The sequence below is a fragment of the Calliphora vicina genome, chromosome 3 (genome assembly GCF_958450345.1).
Source record: "Calliphora vicina chromosome 3, idCalVici1.1, whole genome shotgun sequence".
NCBI classification, from domain to species: domain Eukaryota; kingdom Metazoa; phylum Arthropoda; class Insecta; order Diptera; family Calliphoridae; genus Calliphora; species Calliphora vicina.
The window spans coordinates 35,059,358-35,082,947 of record NC_088782.1 but is presented as its reverse complement, the minus strand read 5'-3'; the positions used below and the strand labels follow the sequence as shown (position 1 = coordinate 35,082,947).

The 23,590-nt window shown below is 32.6% G+C and overlaps 1 protein-coding gene across 2 annotated transcripts in view; it reads left to right on the top strand.

Annotated features, from left to right (window-relative positions):
- Positions 1–13,201, top strand: part of form3 (formin 3) — a 183,109-nt gene extending 169,908 nt beyond the window's left edge. For both annotated transcript variants that reach the window (XM_065503170.1, XM_065503169.1), the window contains 10 exons: positions 2,270–3,102; positions 3,174–3,368; positions 7,025–7,125; positions 7,197–7,446; positions 7,512–7,891; positions 7,955–8,278; positions 8,346–8,538; positions 8,603–8,736; positions 8,799–8,996; positions 9,055–13,201. In XM_065503170.1, the coding sequence (XP_065359242.1) occupies positions 2,270–3,102; positions 3,174–3,368; positions 7,025–7,125; positions 7,197–7,446; positions 7,512–7,891; positions 7,955–8,278; positions 8,346–8,538; positions 8,603–8,736; positions 8,799–8,996; positions 9,055–11,222 (4,776 nt within the window). In that variant the 3' untranslated portion in view covers positions 11,223–13,201. The remainder of the gene's footprint in view (positions 1–2,269; positions 3,103–3,173; positions 3,369–7,024; positions 7,126–7,196; positions 7,447–7,511; positions 7,892–7,954; positions 8,279–8,345; positions 8,539–8,602; positions 8,737–8,798; positions 8,997–9,054) is intronic.
- Positions 13,202–23,590: the final 10,389 nt, after the last annotated feature.

The window sequence follows — 23,590 nt, the reverse complement described above, 5'->3', positions numbered from 1 at the left end:
CCGTACCAAATGATCCTTATGTTAAACTGCTCAGCGATTTAGTTAAGAGATGGAGGTTACTAAAATGCTCTGCTCCTCAGGAATGACTTTTTAATGACAGAAATGGCGTCATAACAGTCGGAAGAGATGTTTATGTTAGTTGGGGAGGTAACTGTCACATTGAATCAATGCCTGACTATTCATTAGTATAGTCAGGCATTGTTTTAGGGACACCAAAGTGCTCTTCTGCTCAGAAATTAGTATTTCAGTGCCGTAACTGCTATAAAGAGACAAAGCGGAAGAAACATTTACATTTGTTGTGGAGACCACATTCGATCACAGCTGGTTTCCAACTACCTTCATCTCCAAATTCTATGAAATCGTCCATATGAATACCAACACTGAAGTCTATGTTTACAATAAAGTAGGAACAAGCTCATCCATTCTGAAATTTGGGTACTTAGGGTCACAAATGATTCAGTCATCTCGTTAAGTGATGGGTGTGAGTATTTCAGGGTCTCAACGGCAGTAACAATGTCGGAAGAGACATTTATTATAGTTGGAGAGACCTTAAACTCCAGAATCTTTGAAGTATTCTCCATGGAAACCAAGACTGAAGACTATGTTTGTAAGGTAATAGCAGCAAGCACATCCGGCCTGATATTTCCCAAATTATCCATATGTTAAACAGCACATGTCGTTTCAATTAGTATTTCAGATCAGCAACGGTGGTAAAAATGTCATTTACATTAGCTGAGCATACCACACGCAACCACAAAAATTCCGCAACTTCCAAAATTTACAAAATCTTGTGAGAGGTATTATTTATAGATTGAGATTCCTGGAATTTATACAAACAAATAACATCGTGCATCTTCAATCCATCTATGTAAAAGTTAACATGTTTATCTCTAACAGCAAGTATTTCGGAAAGATATCTGCACAGCATAGAAACATTCTCACATGGGATGTATAGTCCACCATACATTTTGAACGTTTCATACAAGATTCATACAATGCTCAAAGGTATTTCTACTCCATGTAGACGAATTGCCGAGTTCGTCACCAGCTCCTTCCCTACCAATCCAGGCATATCGATGATCTGCAGCATATATATATATTTCTCTACCATATCAAACGATTATCTCACAAAGAAGAAACGAGTCAGGACCTTCTTAGGACGATCTTAGATAAACTGGATTTCCAATGTACTAGACGTAGTTTTATAATCATATGGAAGATCCGTAATTCGTCAGATGTCAGACTTTTATAGACGAAATCTGCGTATTGCAATCTTTCGATAAATCTACTAGATCATTATTTTGTGATTACGAAATTATAATGTATCCAACACTGTGAAATCTTCTCAATCACTAATTTTCGAAATTTTTGACCATCTTCACGAATTTCATTTCGGAACGATGTATAACAAAACTGGCATTCACAAAGCCGTTAAAACGCGGCGACTTGGAACAGTAATTCGCTGTTAATCTACGTCGAAAATATTTGAGAATTGATGCCCTAGAATTTCCGGCCAAAGCATACTTTAAAAATTTAACCACGTTTAACGAGTACAGGTGTAATTTCTAGCAAGTTTTTCTCCAGTTTGTGTAGTAAATTATTTGTTATTGGTTAGAATTTATCTGTTGATTGTCAGTAAAATACATATGTACATATATAAAATTAGAACAAAAACAAACGATCGAAAAGCAGCGATTACTATTAAGCAGTTTGTAATTTATTTACCATATTAGGATATAATTTTGTCAAGGTTGATGGTAACAAAACTTTTTCTAAAAACAACAAAAACACAAACTATAAATAACACACTCACAAGTGTGGAGAAATAAGTAAATAGAGCAGTGAGTGCGAAAAGTTTGTCACATATAAAAGTTCTAATTAAGATCACAAGATCAAGGAACAGTTTTCTAAACATGATTACGACTATTTTTTTCCAGCACTGTGCTTACAAAAGTTTTTTTTGTATCTTTGCATACCACTTATTCGCACATGTGATACTAATTTATGGCGTTTCACCAGAACATTTATGTTTGCATGTCTCTGGGTTATGTGTACAGATCGTGTACAGATCGTGTTCATATTCTAATTTATATTTAGTTGAAAAAAGTTTCTACACTATTAAGATTTGTGACACAAACAGGTTTTTAAATGTAATCTTATATCTAAACATAAGTAAAGGAAAATCATACAAAGAACTTTTTTTTTAATTTTAAATGCAAAACCTATAAATCAAATTAATAATTTTACTTTCCCTTCATTGTATTGCTAGGTGGCCGATACACCACAGGAAGTGCCATTCCTTAGTATACTACAGCATTTACTGCGCATTGAGCCCAAAGAACCAGTCAGTGATGTTATTTGGGACACAACGGAAAAGCTAGTTCACCGTGCTACTCTACTCGAAAACCATGAAGACTCTGTGCGTTTGTTGCGCACGACTACAGCTCAGAAATTCACATGTCAAAATTGTCGCAGTGATGCAACAAGCCCAACACGTAAACCTAATGGTCCCATAGCTCCACCTCCGCCACCACCACCCGCACCAGCTCCACCACCACCTAGCTCTATAAATGCTGGCAAGGGAGCCCCACCACCGCCTCCTCCACCTATGAAAATGTGCAATGGACCACCACCACCACCCATACCCGGAGCACCACCGGCTCCACCGCCTGGCGGTAAATTGCTAAGCGTTAAGAACAATTCCATGCCAGCTCGTTCTCTGACACCCGAACCCCGCGTCAATGATGTTTTGTTGCCACAACAGGACACGCCAGCGCCCAAGGCGAAAATGAAAACTTTGAATTGGGGCAAAATACCGCCCCACAAAGTTTTGGGCAAACAGAATCTATGGACCATAGTGGCAAATAATCATCAGGATAATTCTATGGAGGATTTGGACTGGAATGAAATGGAAGGTTTGTTCTGTTTGCAATCGACTAGCACCCAAGGATCCCCCAAATTGGGACGAGCCGATAGTGGTAATGGCAATAGCGGCGGTTATGACACATTAGATCGCAAGTCGAAGAAGGAGAGTACAGAAATTAATCTGCTGGATGGTAAAAGAAGTCTCAATGTAAATATATTCCTCAAGCAATTTAAAGGGTAAGTAGTTAAAGCGAATGTAAATATTAATATCATATGGAGAATAATTTGTTTTATATCAACATTTTTAGTTACAATTCCAATGAAGACATTGTTCAGCTAATACAAGATGGCAATCATGAGATTATAGGCTCGGAAAAACTAAGAGGTCTATTGAAAATATTACCCGAAGTTGATGAGATCGATTTGCTGAAAACATTTAATGGTGATCGTCAACGTTTGGGTAGAGCGGAAAAGTTTTTGCTGCTTCTAATGGAGGTGCCAACGTAAGTATTTAACTTTATGCTTAAAATGAAATACATTGATGGCCAATAAAATGGAAACTTATCCGAATATTCAATTAATAGATCACAATCCCAACAAAATTCTTAAGAAATTTATATTTTTTTATCAAAAATAATTAAAAACAAGTAAGAAAGTATGGTCGGTCAAGCCCGACCATATAATACCCTACACCAAGTAAATGAGTAAAAATATTTTTCTTTTAAAATATCAATAATTTATATTTTTGAGTGATTTTTCGAAGGGGCCTTATATGGGAGCTATGATCAATTATGGACCGATCACCATAAAATTAAGTCGTGTGATTTATGTCTATATGAAAGTTATTTATGTTGAATTTTGTGTGTATACCAACATTTTTAAGTGATTTATGCACGTTAAAGTGATTTTCGGAAGCGGGTCTATATGGGAGCTATGACTAATTATGGACCGATCGTAACAAAATTTGGTGACATGAATTTTGTATATATAAAACTTATTTGGAGCGAAATTTGTGTAGATACATAGATAAATTAAACATTTATGACCGATAAAGTCCAATTTCGAGGGGACATTTGTATGGGGGCCAGGTGAAATAATGGACCGATTTCAGCCAGTTTCAATAGGCTTGGTCCTTGGGCCGAAAAAGTAATATGTACCAAATTTGATCGAAATATCTTCAAAATTGCGTCCTGTACTCTGCGCACAAGGTTTACATGGACAGCCAGCCAGCCAGCCAGCCAGCCAACCAGACGGACGGACGGACGGACGGACGGACATCGTTTAATCGACTCAGAAAGTGATTCTAAGTCGATCGGTATACTTTAAGGTGGGTGTTAGACTAATATTTTTGGGCGTTACAAACATCTACACAAACGCATAATACCCTCCCCACTATGGTGGTGTAGGGTATAACAAGTTATAATTAAAAATAAAAATTTTAAATATTTTTAGGTAAACAAAATTTATATTTTTTTTCCGAAGTATTTTTTTTAATTTTTTGGAAAATTTTTTTTTTTCGAATTGTTTTTTTTGTTTTTTAAATTTTTTTTAATATTTAGCTAAAAAAAACTTTTAGTGAAAAAAACTTCGGGTTAAAAAATAATTTTTCCGATTTTGACCCATTGTAGGTCCAACAAATATTCAATAAATAAATCAGCAGTTTAAAAAATTATAAAGAAATTTCGTGAGGACGGTTCTGTAAAAACTTAACATTTAAAACTACAAGATAATTTAATAGCGAGAGAGTTCTAGAAATTCCCAAAAATAACTCCTCGAGAGGTTGTTAATAGCCTAAAATTAGAAATAAGTACCCGAAATACTGTCCTCTTTTCCGACGAATCCAAATACAATTTAAGAGGCAGTGATGGGAGGGAGAACATTTGTAAGACGAATATAAAACGATGCTATGTATCCATACGCTGAGGAAAATATGCCCCTAGTTTGGAGATTCCAACACACCAGGAAGGAAGATTTATCGGAGGCGGTTATAAGGGACTCTTTAATTGGTTCAATGCATCGTCGATGTTTAGCAGTTATAAAAAATAAGGGATACCCAACAAAATATTAAGTTTAGACCATATTTGTTAAAATAATACCTAAGTTTCCATTGTTTTGTCAATGCCGTAATAAAGAAATCTTTTAATTTTGTTTTCTCATTTTTAGAATTTAATTAATTATGTCCTTTGTTTTTTTGTTAAATTAAGTTATTAAAAGTATACAAATAAAATACTACAAAAATGTTAAAATGTTTTAAAAAATTATTTCAGATTTTTAACCACTAATGAAATATTTGAAGTGTCTATTGTTTTGTCAACCACTGTATGTATATCAGCCATTTGTGGACCGATTTTCTCGATTTTAAATAGCAACCGAGAATTCCGTAGATATTGATGTATGAATCGTGTATGTAAGTTATTTGGGGGCTTCGGAAAGTTGATTTCAACAGACAGACGGACATGGCTATCAATAAGGATCCAGAATATATGTAATTTATAGGGTCGGAAAATTATATTGTGGAAATTACAAACGGAATGACAAACTTATATATACCCTTCTCACGAAGGTGAAGGGTATAACAAGTTTGGCTATGTTCGGCTGTGCATAATCCTTAGACAAATTATATTTTAAAATAAAAATTTTAAATATTTTCAAGTATATAAAAAATTTCAAAAATATTTTTTTTTCAAAATTGATTTTTTAATTTAAAAAAAAAATTAAAAATTGAATTTTAAATTTTTCAAAAAAAAAAATCAAAATTAATTTTTCAATTTTTAAAAAAATTTTTTAAAATTTATTAGTGAAAACAAATAATGACAAAAAAATAGTTTTGTTAAAAATAATTGGGGCTTAAAAATGTTTTCCCAATTTCGAACCATTTTTTGGTTATTTCCTTATATCTCAACCATTTGTGGGCCGATTTTAAATAGCAACCGAACCGGTTCTATAGCTGCTATATTGATATATGAATTATGGTCTGACGGACAAGGCTAAATCGACTCCGCTATCTATAACGATTATTCATATTTGCGAAAACAGATGGTGGCAACCAAATTTGTAAGCAATCCAATGTTACGGTTTCACACATAGAATTTTTCGGTTCTAGCCACAGAAAGTCAGTTAATAAGGAAGAGTTTCGGTTGAAGCAACCAAACTTTTGTTACTCCTGTAAAATTCGTTCACCAATGCAGAATCATTCGATTGGCCATCCCTTGGATTGAAGCAATTTGTTTCGGCATTTCCTTATAACCGCATCAGAAAATACTTCCTTTGTGGTATAATTGGGTTCAACCATATTTTGCGATCTACAATTTCACATAGATTTTCTATGCTTCCTTTGTGGTATAATTGGGTTCAGTTCAACCATATTTTGCGATCTACAATTTCACATAGATTTTCTATGCGATCGATATCTGACGATTGAGCAGGTCACTTCAAAGCACGTATCTCATTTGATTGTAATCAATTGATTACAACCCTAGTCATTCTCGTGCTGCAATTTCATCAAAGTATGGATACATAACATCGTTTAAAATTTATCTGTAACTGATTCCAGTCAAAGTATGCTTTATGACATGAATTGGACACATACTTTGCCCTGAAAAACAGCCCACATGATAATATTGCCACCGCCCAACTTAATAATAGTTTACTGGTCTATCAATATGAGATTTGCAGGTTCGATTCCCGCCAATGTACCTGCAGACAAGCCAAAAGGCTTCCAAGTTTGTGGACTTGGAGTTCAGATATCATGACCTTCGGGTCTTTTCTCACATCACTGCCTCTTAAGTTGTAGTTGGCTTCACCCGAATTTCTGTCTCGACCAGTTTAAATGTTCTTAGGGAATTTTTTTTTAGAAATAAAAGGTTATTTCCCGGGGTGTTATAAACCAATTAAATTTTTGGTCTTGGATTAGTTTTACGAGGTCTTCATCCCAATTATTGAGTTTTTTTTTATAATTTTTTTAACTGTTGATTTTTTTCAATCCAGCATTAAAATCGTTTATTATTTTGGGTTTTAAAATTTTCGCCAATCTTGATTCTAGCCATTTTTACTAACTATTAAAATTACGGAATAAAGCATTAAAGTTTCCATTATATTGTCACTCACTATATGATAAAATTCTATTTAATCTCTATTTTTCTCTGTTCTATAACTCTAGCTACAAATTACGTATTGAGAGTATGTTGCTCAAAGAGGAATTCGCCGCAAATATTACATATCTAGATCCTTGCATAAATGCCATGATTGAGGCTGGTGATGGTAGGTTTCTAATTTCTTCAACTATAAATTCATAAACAAACTAAAATTTTGTAAATACTATTCAATTAAAGATCTTATCAACAATAAAACCTTACAAGAAGTTCTGTATATAGTGGTGGTAGCGGGTAATTTCCTTAACTCCGGTGGCTATGCCGGCAATGCTGCCGGTGTTAAGCTCTCATCTTTAACCAAATTGACCGATATACGAGCCAATAAACCGGGTATGAATCTCATACATTTTGTTGCCATACAAGCGGAAAAACGTAATCCTGCCCTATTGAATTTTACCAATGAGCTTAGTAATTTAGAAAATGCCTCCAAGTAAGTTTAATTCAAAATTCCCACAACCTTTAAACAAATCATAATCTTAATTGAAAATGTTTCAGAACCAATGTTGAGCAGATCAGTATTGATATCAAGAATCTGGATACTCAGTTGCAAAAGATTAAAAAACAAATCGAATTACCCAACACCGATGAGGATATCAAAGAGCAAATGATGGAATTTATACAAAGTGCCGAGAGTGAGATAGCGGTGCTTAAGTCTGGCATGGATGCGGTCGAGACGATGCGTTTGAAATTGGCCGATTTCTTTTGTGAGGATCCGGCCAGTTTTAGACTGGAGGAATGCTTTAAGATCTTCCAAACTTTCTGTGATAAATTCAAGCAAGCGGTTAAGGAAAATGAACGACGCCAACAGTTGGAGGAACAGGCCACTTTGAGGCAAAAGCAAAGGGAGGAACAGTTAGCCAGAAGAGCTAAATATGGTAAAATATCTAAGATTTTCTCTAGCTAAAATAATTCAATTACTAATAATTTTCTTATCTTAGCCAATCAAAACGGTACTCCCAATTCCGATTATGAGAATCAATATTCCCTGGACTCCTCGTTTGATCCCAGAGCTAGTCCCGCTTTGTCGCGCAAGCGTTTTGGTTCTTTCAACAATGGCAACATGGAAATCAATAATAGTTTTATACGTATGGAGGCAGCAAATGGTAACTGTGATGGCATGTCTCCAGACATTACGCCCAACGGCAGTATGAGACGACGCAGAAGTCGTGTCATGGCCGAGGAAGATGATCTTATGGAGTTCCTAAGAACTTCAGGTCATGAGCGCAATAGTCGAGAGCGTAAAGCAGCCTATGGAAGTTTGGGTAAGAGAAAGTTTTTAACAAATCTCCAATGTTTCAACCTCATTATATCGTACATATGTATTTGTAGATCGTTCTTGGGCTCGTCGCGCCCGTTCTGGTAGTTCTAGTCGTAAACGTCCCGAATTGTTAAATATTGACTTTGGTGCGGATCGGGAAAGAGCCGCTTCGCCCTTACCAATTAATGTGCCAGAAAAGTCATCGCCATTATCGCCCAGTAATGGGGAAATTGTACAGCCAGCTCAAGATGAAACAAAACCAAGGTAAGTTGCACAATCATTGGATCTTAACCAAATCTTTTCATACCTTTATTATCGTATTTTTTAGAATATCTCGTGAATGGCGTCAAAAGATCGAAACCTGGTTACAATCGAACGAAAACGATGAAAAACAAGACGAGGAATACAAACGCAAGCGACGTTTGGTTAACATCAATAGGCGTTCGCTTGAAAACGAATCGGGTAGGTTTCACTTACTGTTTTAATCATAATTCGAATAAATGTAATAATATTGATATTTACAGAAAGCGAACGAAAGTTGGATACATTGCCTGAAGAGAAATTTGTACCAACCACACCTAATCCTTGTACTAATGATACTAACAACACTAACAACAGCAACAATAGTCAGTCTAAGGATGGCTATAAACGTGTTTATCCCGATTGGAAACCTTCCAAGACCCTAGACACCGATGTTGTCGGTACCATACAAGCCATAGCAGGTATTTTCAGTATTTTATCCTTTCGTATATAAATATTGTAATGTATTCGTTTCTTTAGATGTTAATAACGCTCGTGAAAATTCGCACAAGCAAAGGGAAAAGCCCAGCATAACGGAATCGGATGGAATTCTACCAACAAAATTGTCAGATATTGTGAATAATGTTTCCGCAAACGATGATGTTGTCTATAGAAGACAACGTTCCACAGAGAACAATGCTACTCAACTCGAGTCCATAGCAGAAGAAGATCGACGCAAGTCTCTCATACAACAACTGGGCGAACGAGATGCTACCGATCGTTTGAAAATCTATATACGTTCTCCTTCCACCATGGACAAGGAGCCAAGCACAAATAAACAGCGTTTAACGGCTGTCGATAACATAAAATCTCCAACCTCGACTTACGAAGTCGCCGCCCCAACAGCTAGTAGTACCAAAGTTAATGCCGAAAATCATCTTAAGTCTCCCCTATCCAAAAATCGTACAACCAATAGTCAACATAAATTCAACTTTGACGATGTACACAATGAAGTCAGTAAATTGGAAAGCAATACCTCAAATACCCACAATCAAACGAGTCACAAAACAGCAACGAGCTCAAATCGCCAGGAAATTGATGCCGATAATATTGAAACACCACCAGTAACACGAAGAATCATATCTAGTCCCACTACCACTCTGGTAACAGTCAATAGAACGGAGCCAACGGCCAACAAATGCAACAAAGAAGTAACGGAGAGTAATAATGATTTGGAAGGCGCCGAGATAACGGGACACTTTGATCGTTATTCTATGGCTAGACGCACAAGACGTTATAAACGTCCTACCGATTACAGCAGTGGAAATGAGGACTTAACTTCTACCAAAGATTCAAGTGAGGAAAACTCCTTAACACAATTAGCTAAGAACACAGAAACCCAAAAATCTCAAACCAAATGCGAAGACAAGCCATTAGCCACAACAGCCTTGACGGGGGACAAGGTGGGCGAAACCAAGGGCAAGCGTACAAATATCTCAGCTAAAACTATAACCAAATTGGAGAAGGTGGGACGTCATATAAGTTCGATCAATCAGGAGGATGTGCAGGAAGCTTTAAGAAATCTCAAATCACCCACAGACTGTCCGGAACGCTTATGGAGTCCGCCACGAGAGATCATTGCACAACGAAACCCCACCACCACCACCACAGCCAATGGTACTACTCTAATCAAAATATCAAATCATCATGAGCTTAACGATGAAGGTTTTGAGGAAACCCAAAGTCTAGTCTCCGACACACCCTCTCATGGCAAAGAAAGCACAAATTCTTCTTGTAACGAGGTAAATGAGTTGCCCAAACTAACACAAAAGTCCATGTCACAAAAAACCACACCCATACAAAAGATTTCCAGCCGTTTGGCGGATAGACTACAAATATCAAGACTACGCTCAGCATCTTCCTCCTCGAAGTCACAACCTTCCACAGCCGCATCCTCACCTCGCAGAACGGCCTCTTCGGTAGATCGCTCTCGAACGACACGCATGCCTAATGGTCAAGTTATGCAGGGTCCTGCCAGCTCTACAGCGGCAGCCCATATGAGTAATTTCACCAATAATGCCATAAGAAGAGCCACCTCCATGCGCAAGACCATAGCCAACTCAGAGCCTTCATCGTCCTCCTCGGGCTCCACGAAACGTGATGTAGAACGCAGTAGTTCTCGCAACAGTTTACGTTCATCACGCTCCTCCATCAATAGCGGCGCCTCCACACAAACAGTCAAACGCATGCCCATTGGAAGTAGCAGTTTAAATAAGTCACCCCTACAAACAGTATCCGTTGATTCCTCACCCAGTAAACGTCCCCTAAGCACACAGAATCTACGCAACAATCCCAGTCGTTTAGCTGGCTCAGCAGGTGGTGTGCCAGCAAGTCGTTCCAGCTCCAGTGGTTCCAGTGTAGGTCCCAATATTGTGGTGGTGCGCCGTCTCAACTCTTCAACGCCAAATGCCCATGCGCGTCATACGTCCAGCTCAAATTTGGGCAGCACTAGTTTTAAGGAAAATCAAACAAACGTTGGCTCAGCAGCACGTTCTCAAACAGCCCGCAGCGCTTTAATGGTTAAGGCTAATGTAGGCAATCCACAAAATACGACGAGATCGGTAACTTCACGCAGTAGTTCTAGTACCAGAGGTGTTAGCAGTTTTATGAGACCCACTGCGGCAAGTGCCACAAAACGTACTAAATAATAGAATGAGGGAAGGGGGGCGGCGAAATAAAAAGTATACGTTCAAATACATTCCAAAAAAAATAAATAAAAAATAAAAACCTAATTGAGATTAGAAATAGTCAAGTTATTATTAAAATAAAATCAGAAAAATAAAATAATTAAATGTTAAAGTATTTTTGTTGAGGTTTAAATAGACATACATACATATTTTTTGAATAATGTTAAAAGAAAATTAAAGGAACAAGAAGTAGGGAAATCCTTGATATTTGGGAGGTTTAAGAAGTTCTAGTCTATCGGGACACCAAAATTTGTATTTTTTTTTTTCATTCAAATGTTTTATTTCTCTTATCTTGTCACTATTCTTTATCACAGTTTGTCCAGAAAAAGGAATTTATAGATTGAGAGCTTCATTTATTTACTTATCAAAATCCGGTGCCCCAGAATCAGAGATTTCAAAAATGCTAAAAAGCTAAACTTTTATTCGATACTATTCCCAAAATCTTTATGGATTCAAATACTTAATTTCTTAAAAACAAAAGCAATTCCAATACCAAATCAATAATTAAATGTTTTTACTATAAGTAAGTTGAATTTAAATTGAAATAATAGAGAATTTACTACAACCAAATAAATACAAAATCAAATCAAATAAAATACCTTAATAAAATACAACAAAAAAACGTCCTTAAATCTTAAACAAAAATCTAAAATAAATAAATTCAAATTTAAAAATAATAAAACCGTCCAAAATTTAAAAAAAAAGAAAAATCTTAAATCTATAAAAAAAAATATTTCAACAAGGCAAAAATTAAAAAGATATACATATTTGAAAGAATAGTAGCAATAGATCATCCAAAGTAACTCCCTTAAATAAAAACAAAAACCCACAAATAAATATACATGTATAAATATATTTTTATATAGAACCAGTAGCAAAGTAGAACCTAAAACCTCGAATAAATATTAATAAAGAAAAACACAATAATGCCTTAAATTATGAAAATTCAAAAATTTGTTTGATATTGCAAATTTTTTAAAAAACAAAACAGGGTTTCAAAAACCATTTTTTTGACAAACAAAAAACAATAAAAATCAAAGAAAATTTAAAGCAATATTGTGTGTTTTCTTTAGACCCCTTAAACGTTTTAATAAAAGTAGTATATATTAATATAAAAACTAAAACAAATGTTTTTAAAAATTTAAAACTAAATGTTTGATAGGAAAATAAAATAAAAAAAAATGGTGCCTATAAACACCAACAAGTCACAAATTTTTAAATAATTTAAAAAAAAAAACAACAACAGGCAATGTAAACGAAATCAAAAATGTTTGAAATTCAAATAAAAAAAAACAAATATTGACAATTTTCTTCAATAGAATTGAAACCACACACACACTCTCTCTCTCACTCTCTCTCTCTGAATCTTTTTTATAAAATAATTTTACACAAATATTACTAAATAAATCTTTTTTCTAGATTTACCTACATATAAATTACAATACTTAACTACAATTAATATTTAAAATAATGTATTTAATAATATTTTAATTTTAATACATACTAATTTATAACTAATTTTATAAAATAAGTTTCTTTTAATTAATAATTATTAAAATATAAATTAAACTTAAACCATTAACATAAAATTAATTTACTTAGTTATTTAAGTAAATTTAAACTTTATAAATAGTTAATAATTAATTAATGTTATTAAATAATAATAAATAAAAAACTGACATTAACAAACCACAATGTTAACAACAAAAATCTTCTATATTATTTTAATTTATTGTTTTTTTATATGTTTTATTATTATTTTTTTTATTATACATAATTAAATAATACATAATATACGATTAATTATCATTATTTTTTTTTTATTAATTTGTATACTTCAAAATAATATTACAAAATTTAAGACGTTATAAACAAATAAAAATAAAAATCATATGAGCAAAAAAAAATATTAAATAAAATAATATGAAATAAAAAAATAATCCTGTTTTTGCTGTTTTTTATTTGTATTCGGCTGTGCCGAGTCTTGTATGTCAACTAGAGATGCTAATCGGGACTGATTTTTAAAAATCCCGGGGTTCGGGATTTGGTAAATCTAAAATCCCGAAAATTATAACAAAGAAACGTTCAATTGAAAGTAAATTTTTTATTTAGTAATTAATTTTTATTAGACACTAAAAACCATAAAATACTTGCATGAGTACATTATATAAGAAGAAATAACAATAAAGTATGTACATTAGGCCGGGTCGATTAGTAGCAGAAACGCAATCTACGGAAAATTCTAAGAAATTTCCCCAAGAAACCATAGGTTTAAAATCAAATCCTATCTTGCGCATTTCGTCTTTTATCCAGTAAACAAAACTAAAAAAAATATATGTATATGTATTGAAATATCATTGGATAAAAGACGAAATGCGCAAGATAGGATTTGATTTTAGAGCTATGGTTTCTTGGGGATAATTTCTTAGAATTTTCCGTAGAATGCGTTTCTGCTATACGATTTTTCGTGAAAAAAAATCGATCCACCCTAATGTACATACTGGTAAAAACCGTACCTTAGTTAAAACCAGTAAGAGATCTATATTCATGTATTTTTTAAAAAAAAATTTATGACAAAAAAATTGTTTGATGAGTTAAAAAATATTTTTCCCGATTTTGACCTATTGTAGGTCCAACTTACTATAGCCTTATCTACATCGTTGCAATGGACTTTGAAATATCTATCATTAGATATCCATATTGTCTATATTAATGACTTAGTAATCCATATATAGATAAACAAGTAAGAGTGCTATATTCGGCTGTGCCGAATCTTATATACCCTTCACCAAATTATACTTCAAAATTTTAAATATTTTTAGGTAAACAAAATTTATTTTTTTTCCAGTTGTTTTTTGAATTTTTTGGAAAAAAAATTTTTTCGATTATTTAAATTTTTTTTTTTAAATTAAAATTTTTTTTTTTTTAAATTTAAAATTTTTTTTTTTTTAAATTTTAAAAATTTTTTTTTTTTTTAATTTTAAAAATTTTTTTTTCCTTTTTTAAATTTTAAAAAAAAAAAAATCGGGTTCAAAATTTTTTTCCCGATTTTGACCCATTGTAGGTCCAACTTACTATGGTCTTATATACGTCGTTGCAAATGTCTTTGAAATATCTATCATTAGATATCCATATTGTCTATATTAATGTCTTAGTAATCCAGATATAGGTAAAAAAATAGGTCAAAAATCGAGGTTGTCTTGGTTTTTTCCTCATATCTCAGCCATTTGTGGACCGATTTTGCTGATTTTAAATAGCAAAATTCTCGAAAGCATGTCTGACAGAATTATTGAAGATTTGGATCCCGAAGATATCTGGGGTCTTCAGAAAACTGATTTCAACAGACAGACAGACAGACGGACATGGCTTAATCGACTCCACTATCTATAAGGATCCAGAATATATATACTTTATAGGGTCAGAAATGAAAAATGTAGAAATTACAAACGGAATGACAAACTTATATATACCCTTCTCACGAAGGTGAAGGGTATAAAAATAGGTCAAAAATCGATGTTGTCCCGGTTTTTTGCTCATATCTCCGTTATTTATGGACCGATTTTGCTGATTTTAAATAGCCGAAGATATCTGGGGTCTTCAGAAAATTGATTTCAACAGACAGACGGACGGACAGACAGACAGACGGACATGGCTTAATCGACTCCGCTATCTATAAGGATCCAGAATATATATGTATACTTTATAGGGTTTGAAGGGTATAAAAATAGTGTTAATTTTAAATAAGTTCTTAACAATACTATTGCATCTATGGTTTCATCTGCCATTCTGGAACGAATTTTGTGTCCGACATATGCTGCTGCCGAAAAACATCTTTCACATTGGCAAACCCGTTTGCAAATAGGGCCTTTTCGGAAATGCATCATTTGATGCGCATCTGTGATTAGTTTGCGATGCTAATGCAAATCAGCTGATGCTGATGCGCAGACAATGCATCAGCCATTTTTGTGATGCTTGTTTGATGGGTTTTTGCGCATCATATGTTTCACTGTTGCTTTTTAGAACTCAATACATTTGCAGTGTTGGCAACTTTTGCATTTTAGAATGTACTGCGCATCAGATGCAGCGCAGTGATGCATTTCCGAAAAGGCCCATATTTCATTTGCAAGTTGAAAATCCACATTATAATTTATTTTCGTTATTGTTATTTGGGGTTTTTACATTTATAAATAATATCTTTAAGCCTTTTAGCAATCGAAATATTTTCATTTTGTTCGAGCTTCTCATCTGAGATAAAAATCAATTTCATTCGAAGTGGATTTAAATTGAGTTTTGTTAGATAACTTACAAAAAAAAAGGTGAAGAATTGATTTTCTAGAGCCCCAATCAAGGAAAACCAAAAATACCGTTTTCCTTTATTAACTATATTGTAGCAGTAGTTGAGCTTAACAACTTTTCTGAACATCACTTTGCGATATTCGGGCATGTAGAATGTCAAAATTAATGAAAAAGGCACACAAAAATGACAATTTCCCCTATTTATTTATGAAAAACGGGATTTGGAAAATCACGAAAACCCCGGGATTTAAAATTAAAAAATCTCGGGTTTCGGGGTTTAGAAAATCCCGAAAACCCCGGGATTTTCGGGAACGGGATTCCCCTTTTGGCATCTCTAATGCCAACCATCAATATGTAGTTCTAGCCTTCTTTGGGGACTGTACAGAATTCGATAGAGTGATTAATTTCTTAAAATTTTAAATTACTTATGTCACAAAAGTTGGTAGAAAGATTTAGATTCATATTAGTAGTGTTCGCTTACTTGATAATTTGTAATAATTTGAACAAATTATCACTGGAAGTTATGTAATTCCGTTCGTTTACTTTTAAAAATTTGTAACGAGAGAGCAAGAGAGTGTTAAAAGTGACAGTTCGTAGCTAGAGAACATGATATTTTTTACTGGACATTTTTTGTCATATGGTTGCAAATACAAACAAAACTAAAAAGTGGAAAATTAATACAATTTACAAGTTTGCAAAGAAAATATGTAAAATAACACAAAACTAACGTTTTGTATTTATTTATAATAAAATACAACTTATTTTTACAAATTGTTGTTCGCGTACTTTTTTTGTTGTAATTTTTCAGATTGAGAGTAATTTATTTTTAATCTCTAAAATAAAGTTACTGGATATTTTTAACTGGAAAGTACGCGAACACACCTATTGTTACAAATTTGTATTAGCAATTTGAATTTAACGGTCTGCAACATTCATCATGCACGCAGTTATTAGCATTGTTTGTAAGTATGGCAACACTAAATGTTTAAGCTACTAACATTAGCATTGAAGCTGCTAAAAGCTCTAGAAATCGAATATTCTAGTTCTGTCCGTTAAGATAATTCATGAAGCTATTAGAATGAAAATTGTGTGTATAAATAGTGACAGCGGTTACAGTCGGTAGTCAGTTTATCATGGGCGCTATTAGAATTAACATCAACTGTATTACCGGTGAATTCTTGTACTTATAACGTGTAATTTAATGTGTGTATTAAGGACTGAGATCGAAAAAATTTTAACATACATTATAAATGTTAATAAAAATTAAACCACTAAACTTAAAGTTTTAAATCGTTTTAATTTGATTGAAATTATTGTTACAATTAAAAAATAAAAATATTTTTTATAGTTCTAATCACTAATGATGAAATTTTGAACCATTTTCGAAAACCCTTCCCTTATGGTTTTTATAGTGCTTTATGTCACTTTGTTCGAACAGGTAGTCCATCTGCGTTTCAAATCTATCACACTTTTGGACACCTTTTTTGTGCTCTTCAATTCTCTTTTAACAAGAGCCCAATATCTCTTCACTGGCCTCAGCTCCAGGCAGTTTGGAGGATTGGCCTCTTCTGGTACAAATACCATATTCTGTTCAGGCCAAAAATAAGTGGACACATTAAGCAGTCTTATGAATGGAATCATCCTCTTTTGTAAACATTCCTTGATCTAAATTTCGGTATTTATAGAGCCCATTGTAACAAATGTTTGGCTTCGTTTGCCGCAACTGCATATTGCTTTACATACCAAGAACTTTTTTGGAAAATTTTCTACTTTTGGGTGCTAAACTTTTCTACAATGCTGATGCTCGAGGGCATCAGCAACAAAAAAATATTGAACCGGAAGCTGCGACAAATTTTCCAGAACATATGTTTCGTCATCCACTATGCAGCAGGTATATTTTTGACTTCAATTTTCGTGCTGTGTCTTTGGCGTCTAAATTTTTAGCAGAGTTCCTGTCAGGAACTTTTTGAGCCTTGTATGTTTTTAAACCTGCTTTAACTTTTCGTACCAAATAGTCCGAGTACTGAGCCAACCGGACTGCTTTCCTACAGGATTTGTTGGGAGCCTTCTATTTATTGGCTTTAGAAACATCATGTGGACCAGGTTTTCTATCAACGGATACTGTTAACAACATTGGAATAAGTTTGACGGCAGACCTTTGATTGTTTGGTCAACTTTTTGTTGAAAATATTTAATAATTTTAGTACAACTAATGAACATAATTGACATCAAACATAATAACTTTCCTGAAAATTTGGGTTAAAAGTTGTTAAGGAAAACGTTTGTTAAGGTTTTTTCGAGCTCACTCCTTAAGTTATTCACCCCTATCGCGAATCAATATTTCACATGAAATATTATCCCTTTTTTCGTTCATCAACATTGTTCACGTGAAAAAATTCCCCTTGTTGTGAAATTTTTAGATGGAATTTTGTAAACAATAAACAGCTGTTACGAACAAAATCAACTATTGTGAATGTAAAGTTAATCGTGATATTCCCGATAGCAATTTTCCCTTCGAGGGAAATGAATATTTCATGGGAACAAAATTTCACATGTTATTGCCGATAGGGGTGATTAAAAACAAAAACCGCGTTTAAAAGATACGCCATCTATTGTAAATCCCGGATTTTTAAGTCATACACCCATTAAAAACAAGTAATAAAGTATGGTTTTCCAAAAACATTTTTCTTTTAAAATATCAATAATTTATATTCGTGACTGATTTTCGGAAGTGGGCCTTATATGGGAGCTATGATCAGTTATGGACCGATCGCCATGAAATTAGATCGTGTGATTTATGTCTATATGAAAGTTATTTATGTTGAATTTTGTATGTATACCAACATTTTTAAGAGATTTATGCACGTTAAAGTGATTTTCGGAAGCGGGTCTATATGGGAGCTATGACTAATTATGGACCGATCGTAACAAAATTTGGTGACATGAATTTCGTATATATAAAACTTATTTGGAGCGAAATTTGTGTAGATACCAATATAAATTAAATATTTATGACCGATAAAGTCCAATTTTGGGAGGACATTTGTATGGGGGCTAGGTGAAATAATGGACCCATTTCAGATTGGTCCTTGGGCCGAAAAAATTATATGTACCAAATTTTATCGAAATATCTTCAAAATTGCGACCTGTAATTTGCGCAGAAGGTTTACATGGACAGAAGGACGGACGGATATCGTTTAATCGACTCAGAAAGTGATTACAAGTTAGATTAATATTTTTGGGCGTTACAAACTTCTGCACAAACGCATTATACCCTCCCCACTATGGTGGTGTATGGTATAAATATTGTTGAGTGCTAAAAATTTTAAGTAACAAAAATATTGTTTATATTTACAAAATCGGTTGTTGGTGCCTTTTTAATTAAAAACTGGTGATTAATATGACAATTGATTTGTAATTTTTTTTCTGTAAACAAAATTGTGTTTTTGCCCACATAAGAATAAACATTTTATTTTTAATAAGACAAATTTATACTAGTACAAAAATAATTCGAAACGTACTCATAATTTTTCTTTAATTGTAATTTCTAAAAGGGCGCACTGCATTTAGTATAATTTAATAATCGTAACCAAGAAGGTTGTTCTTAAAAAACAAATTAACAAAAATATAATAATAAATCACCGTTAAAATGGAAAATACTTTATCAAATGGCACACATACAATCCTAAATATGTGGGTATAAATTTTGAAAATTTTAAAGTTTAACTAATATTTTAAAGTGTATAAAATTGTTTTGAAAAATATTATACATATTATACATCAAACACCTAAAATTATTTGATTTTTTTTTTTTAAATAAAGAAAATTCTAAAATCTATTCATCGATTCAAATTTAAAAGTTTCGGTTTGTTGGAGATTTAGTTGAATAATAGATTCGGTTCTCAAAAAAAAGATTTTAGTCTGAATATAATGATTTTTATGATCTTAAAAAAATCAAAAAAATCACTGGTGTATACTCACTTCTGAGGCTGTGTGTAAATCAGTTAATAATAAAGTGTTGTTTAAAAACCAGTTTTAAGGAAATTGTTAAAACTATCCATGATTTGTTAAGGAAATGTCATTGTCTAATGAAATTTAGACATGATTAAATATATGAAATTTCGTGCCTTTTCTCGAAACTCAAAAGTAATACAAGTCATTCAAGGATTCTCGACATTTTTCAATTTTCCTAACATACATCACAATTGCAGAGATTGTGGCATTTCGCATAGAATCGTGACTTCAAAATACCACAAAGAAATAAGTCTGAAGAAATAATCGCCCGGAAACACATCCTTCAAAATGTCCAGAGTTGAGAGTGGTATGTGTTTCGTAGATTCTACCTGTTGTATTGCTAAACAGTCACCGAGAAATCGTATTATCAACGACGTCCTCGAAAACTAAACCATGCAGCAGGGGCTTTGAGTGAAAGTGATGGCTCAAAATTCGAACTATATTTAAATTTTAAAAACGAAAAAAAACTGTATTGGCGAATTTATAAAAGATTTATAACATTTTAATTTAAACAAATTCTAATGTCTAAATAATTTTTCAAAGACCTTTCGCTTGATACCAATAATATGTTTCCTTTGCGAGAAACACGAACAAACAAGAAAAAGTATAACAGAGTCAAATCACACGATCTCGGTCCAATTCACATAACCTCCATGTGAGATGACCATGCCCTCAAATCGCTCGTGCAGAATGTTCGGAAGTCCCTATTGGGAATTCCGATGCCCGTAGGTGTGTCTTTTTATATCTTCTTTATCCATAAACCAATTTTTCATGCTAAATCAATTGCCCAATTCACAATTTATGTCGTAGTGTTGTAGCGTTGTATGTCATAAATATTTTTCAAAAAAAATTTTCGAAACAAAAAAAAAACATTAATAAAAAGAATTACGACATACAACGCTACAACACCAATTGTGAATTGGGCAAATGTTTCAAAAACAAATTTTCTAAAAAGGATATTGAAAATCACAAAACAATAATAGATACCTATTTAAAATACAATTCTCATCTTTTTTTCTGAATGAAATACAAATTAGAAAAAAAAATTAAAAAAACAATTCTTAAGGACTGAGATCGAAAAAATCTTAACATACGTTTATCATTAAAACTTTTAACCAAAGTATTATTTGTATTTTTTTTATCAAGTTAGCATGGGAGTTATTATGTCTAATGCCAATTATGTTCATTTGTTGTTAATCTGATTAAAATGAGTGACGAGAAAAAAGTGTGTACGAAAATTATTAAATATTTTTAACAAAACCCAACATGGTCCTACAAAAAAAAGTTGGACAAACAAGCAAAGGTCTGTCGTCAAACTGATTCCAATGTCATTAAACAGTAGCGGGAGATCTTGTCCGTTGATAGATAACCTGGTTCATGTAGAAGGAATGGTCCACATGATGATTCTAAAGCCCATAAATAGAAAGCATTTTCAAAAGAGCTCCTAACACATCCGTTAGGAAAGCTGTCCGGTTAGCTCAGTACTCGGACTATTTGGTACGAAAAGTTAAAGCCAATATAGGTTTAAAAACATACAAGGCTCAAAAAGTTCCTGACAGGAACTCTGCTAAAAATTTAGAGGCCAAAGACAGAGCACGGAAATTGAAATCAAATTTCATACAAAAAAATATACCTGCTGTATAATGGATGACAAAACGTATGTTTGGAAAATTTTTCGCAGCTTCTGGGTCAATATTTTTATGTTGCTGATGCTCGAGGGAATGTTGTAGAAAAGTTTAGGACACAAAAGCAGAAAATTTTCCCAAAAAGTTCTTGGTATGGCAAGCAATATGCAGTTGCGGCAAAAAAAAAAGCCAAACATTTGTTACAAAGGGCTCTGTAAATACTAGTGTGATCGATTCTTCGACATTTTTTAGAAACCGGTTTTCGGTTTCTTCGAAAAATTGCAATTTAATATAAACCGGTTTCGGTTTTTTAATAATAACCGGTTAACCGGTTTTTTTGGCAAAAATTAAAACGCCTAGAAATAAGAAGAAAATAAGTTTTATTTTACATTAAAGATCTCATACTTATGATAAAGAATATACATGTATTCTAATTACAAAAAATAAGCCTTTTTAAAACACTTAAATCTGCCAAAAAAAAAATATCTATAAAATTTTTTGCACTTAAGATCATTGGGTCAAATTTAACCTGGAGCTAAAATCTTAAATTTTTGTTACACACAATTAAGTTGAATGTTTTCAGAGCTTTGGTAGCACTAACATATATCCGTCAATTTTCATCATACTTGCTGAACATTATATTTGTATGAAAACTGGGATTCCCCTTGTAAATACCAAAGCTATTGTTTTCTTAAGATATTCGGGTCAAATTTGACACATTTTGATATTAAAATTGAGGTTTTTCTAAAATGAGTGGTTGATATTTTACGACTTTTATTTAATTTCAAAAGTCAACAACTACGTTAGGTTTTAAAAAAATGGAAAAAATATATAGAATATAATATAGATCGCTAGTGACATTTTTCTAAATTTAAAAAGTCTTCTAAAATAGTTGGAGTATTTTTTTTACAGTTTTTTGGATTTTGAATATTTTTTTAAAGTGTATTTTAGTGTATTTTTTAATTTAGAAAAAACCGGTTATTCGAGGAGAAAAACCCGGTTTCTTCGATATTCGAAATGTGAGCTTTTCAAAAAAACCGAAACCGACTTAACCAAAAAAACCGGTTATAACCGGTTATTAAAAACCGGGCCGATCACCCTAGTAAATACCAAAATTTACATCAAGGAATGTTTATAAAAGAGGATGCTTCCATTCATAAGATTGCTTAATGTGTCCACTTATTTTTGGCCTGATTTGGCATCCTGTCACTATGGTAAACAAGTTCTTGAGTGGTACAAGAACAATAATGTGGTATTTGTACCAGAAGAGGCCAATCCTCCAAACTGCCTGTAGCTAAGGCCAGTGGAGAGATATTGGGCTCTTGTTAAAAGAGAATTGAAGAGCACAGAAATGGTGTGGTAGATTTTGTTTGTTTGAACAAAGTGACAGAAAGCTCTATAAAAACCTTAATGGAAATGTTTCCGGAAAAGGTTCGAAAATTCATCACTAGTGATTAGAACTATAAAAATAATTTTTTTTTGGTAAATTGTAATAATATTTTCAATCAAATAAAAAAAATCGAAACTGTAGGTTTAGTGGTTTCATTTTTATTAATAAGAATTTTTTGATCTCAGTCCTTATATAAAAATAAACTGTTTGTTTAAATAATAATAGTTTTCTACAATAAAACCACACAAAATAAAAATAATTTGAATCGTACTTTATTGTAATATCTAATACAACACGCTGTATTTAGTACAATTTCATAATCTTAACCAGACGGTTGTTCTTAAAGAAAATAAATAAATACATAAATTAAAAACTAAATGGGAAAAATAGAAACAATTTAATAAATCACCGATAAAATGGAAAAGACTTTGCAAATCCTATCAAATGCCACGGGTACAAATACCGAGCTTTTAAATATGTGGGTATTTGTTTTGGAAATTTTAAAAATCTTAAAGATTAACAAATATTTGAAACGTGTTAAAAAATTGTTTTGAAAATTGATCTAATAAAAATATAAAAAATCGGTCAATATTTTGAAAGTGTTACAACACAGATTTAAAAAAAAAAATAAAACTGTCCATGAGAAGTTAAAGAAATTTCAATGTATACAAAAAAATCGGTTCAATTGAGAATATTGCAACAATAACAAATTATTTAAAAAGTGTAAATTTAATTTTATGCTTTTATAAATAAATAAATTCATTACATTAGAGGCTAATGGTACAATTTCAAATAATTTGAAACGTGTAAAAAATCTCGTTAAAAACTGTTTTTTTTTAATTCGTATTTATTAGCAGTTTATTATTTTTTTAACTTTTACTAATAAATACACTCATTATATGACAAATACTTTATACGTAGTTGGCAATTATAAATAATATACGTTATTTATGTAAATATACAAAGAGACCACAAAGTATGATTTAATCTTAATGTTTTATAAA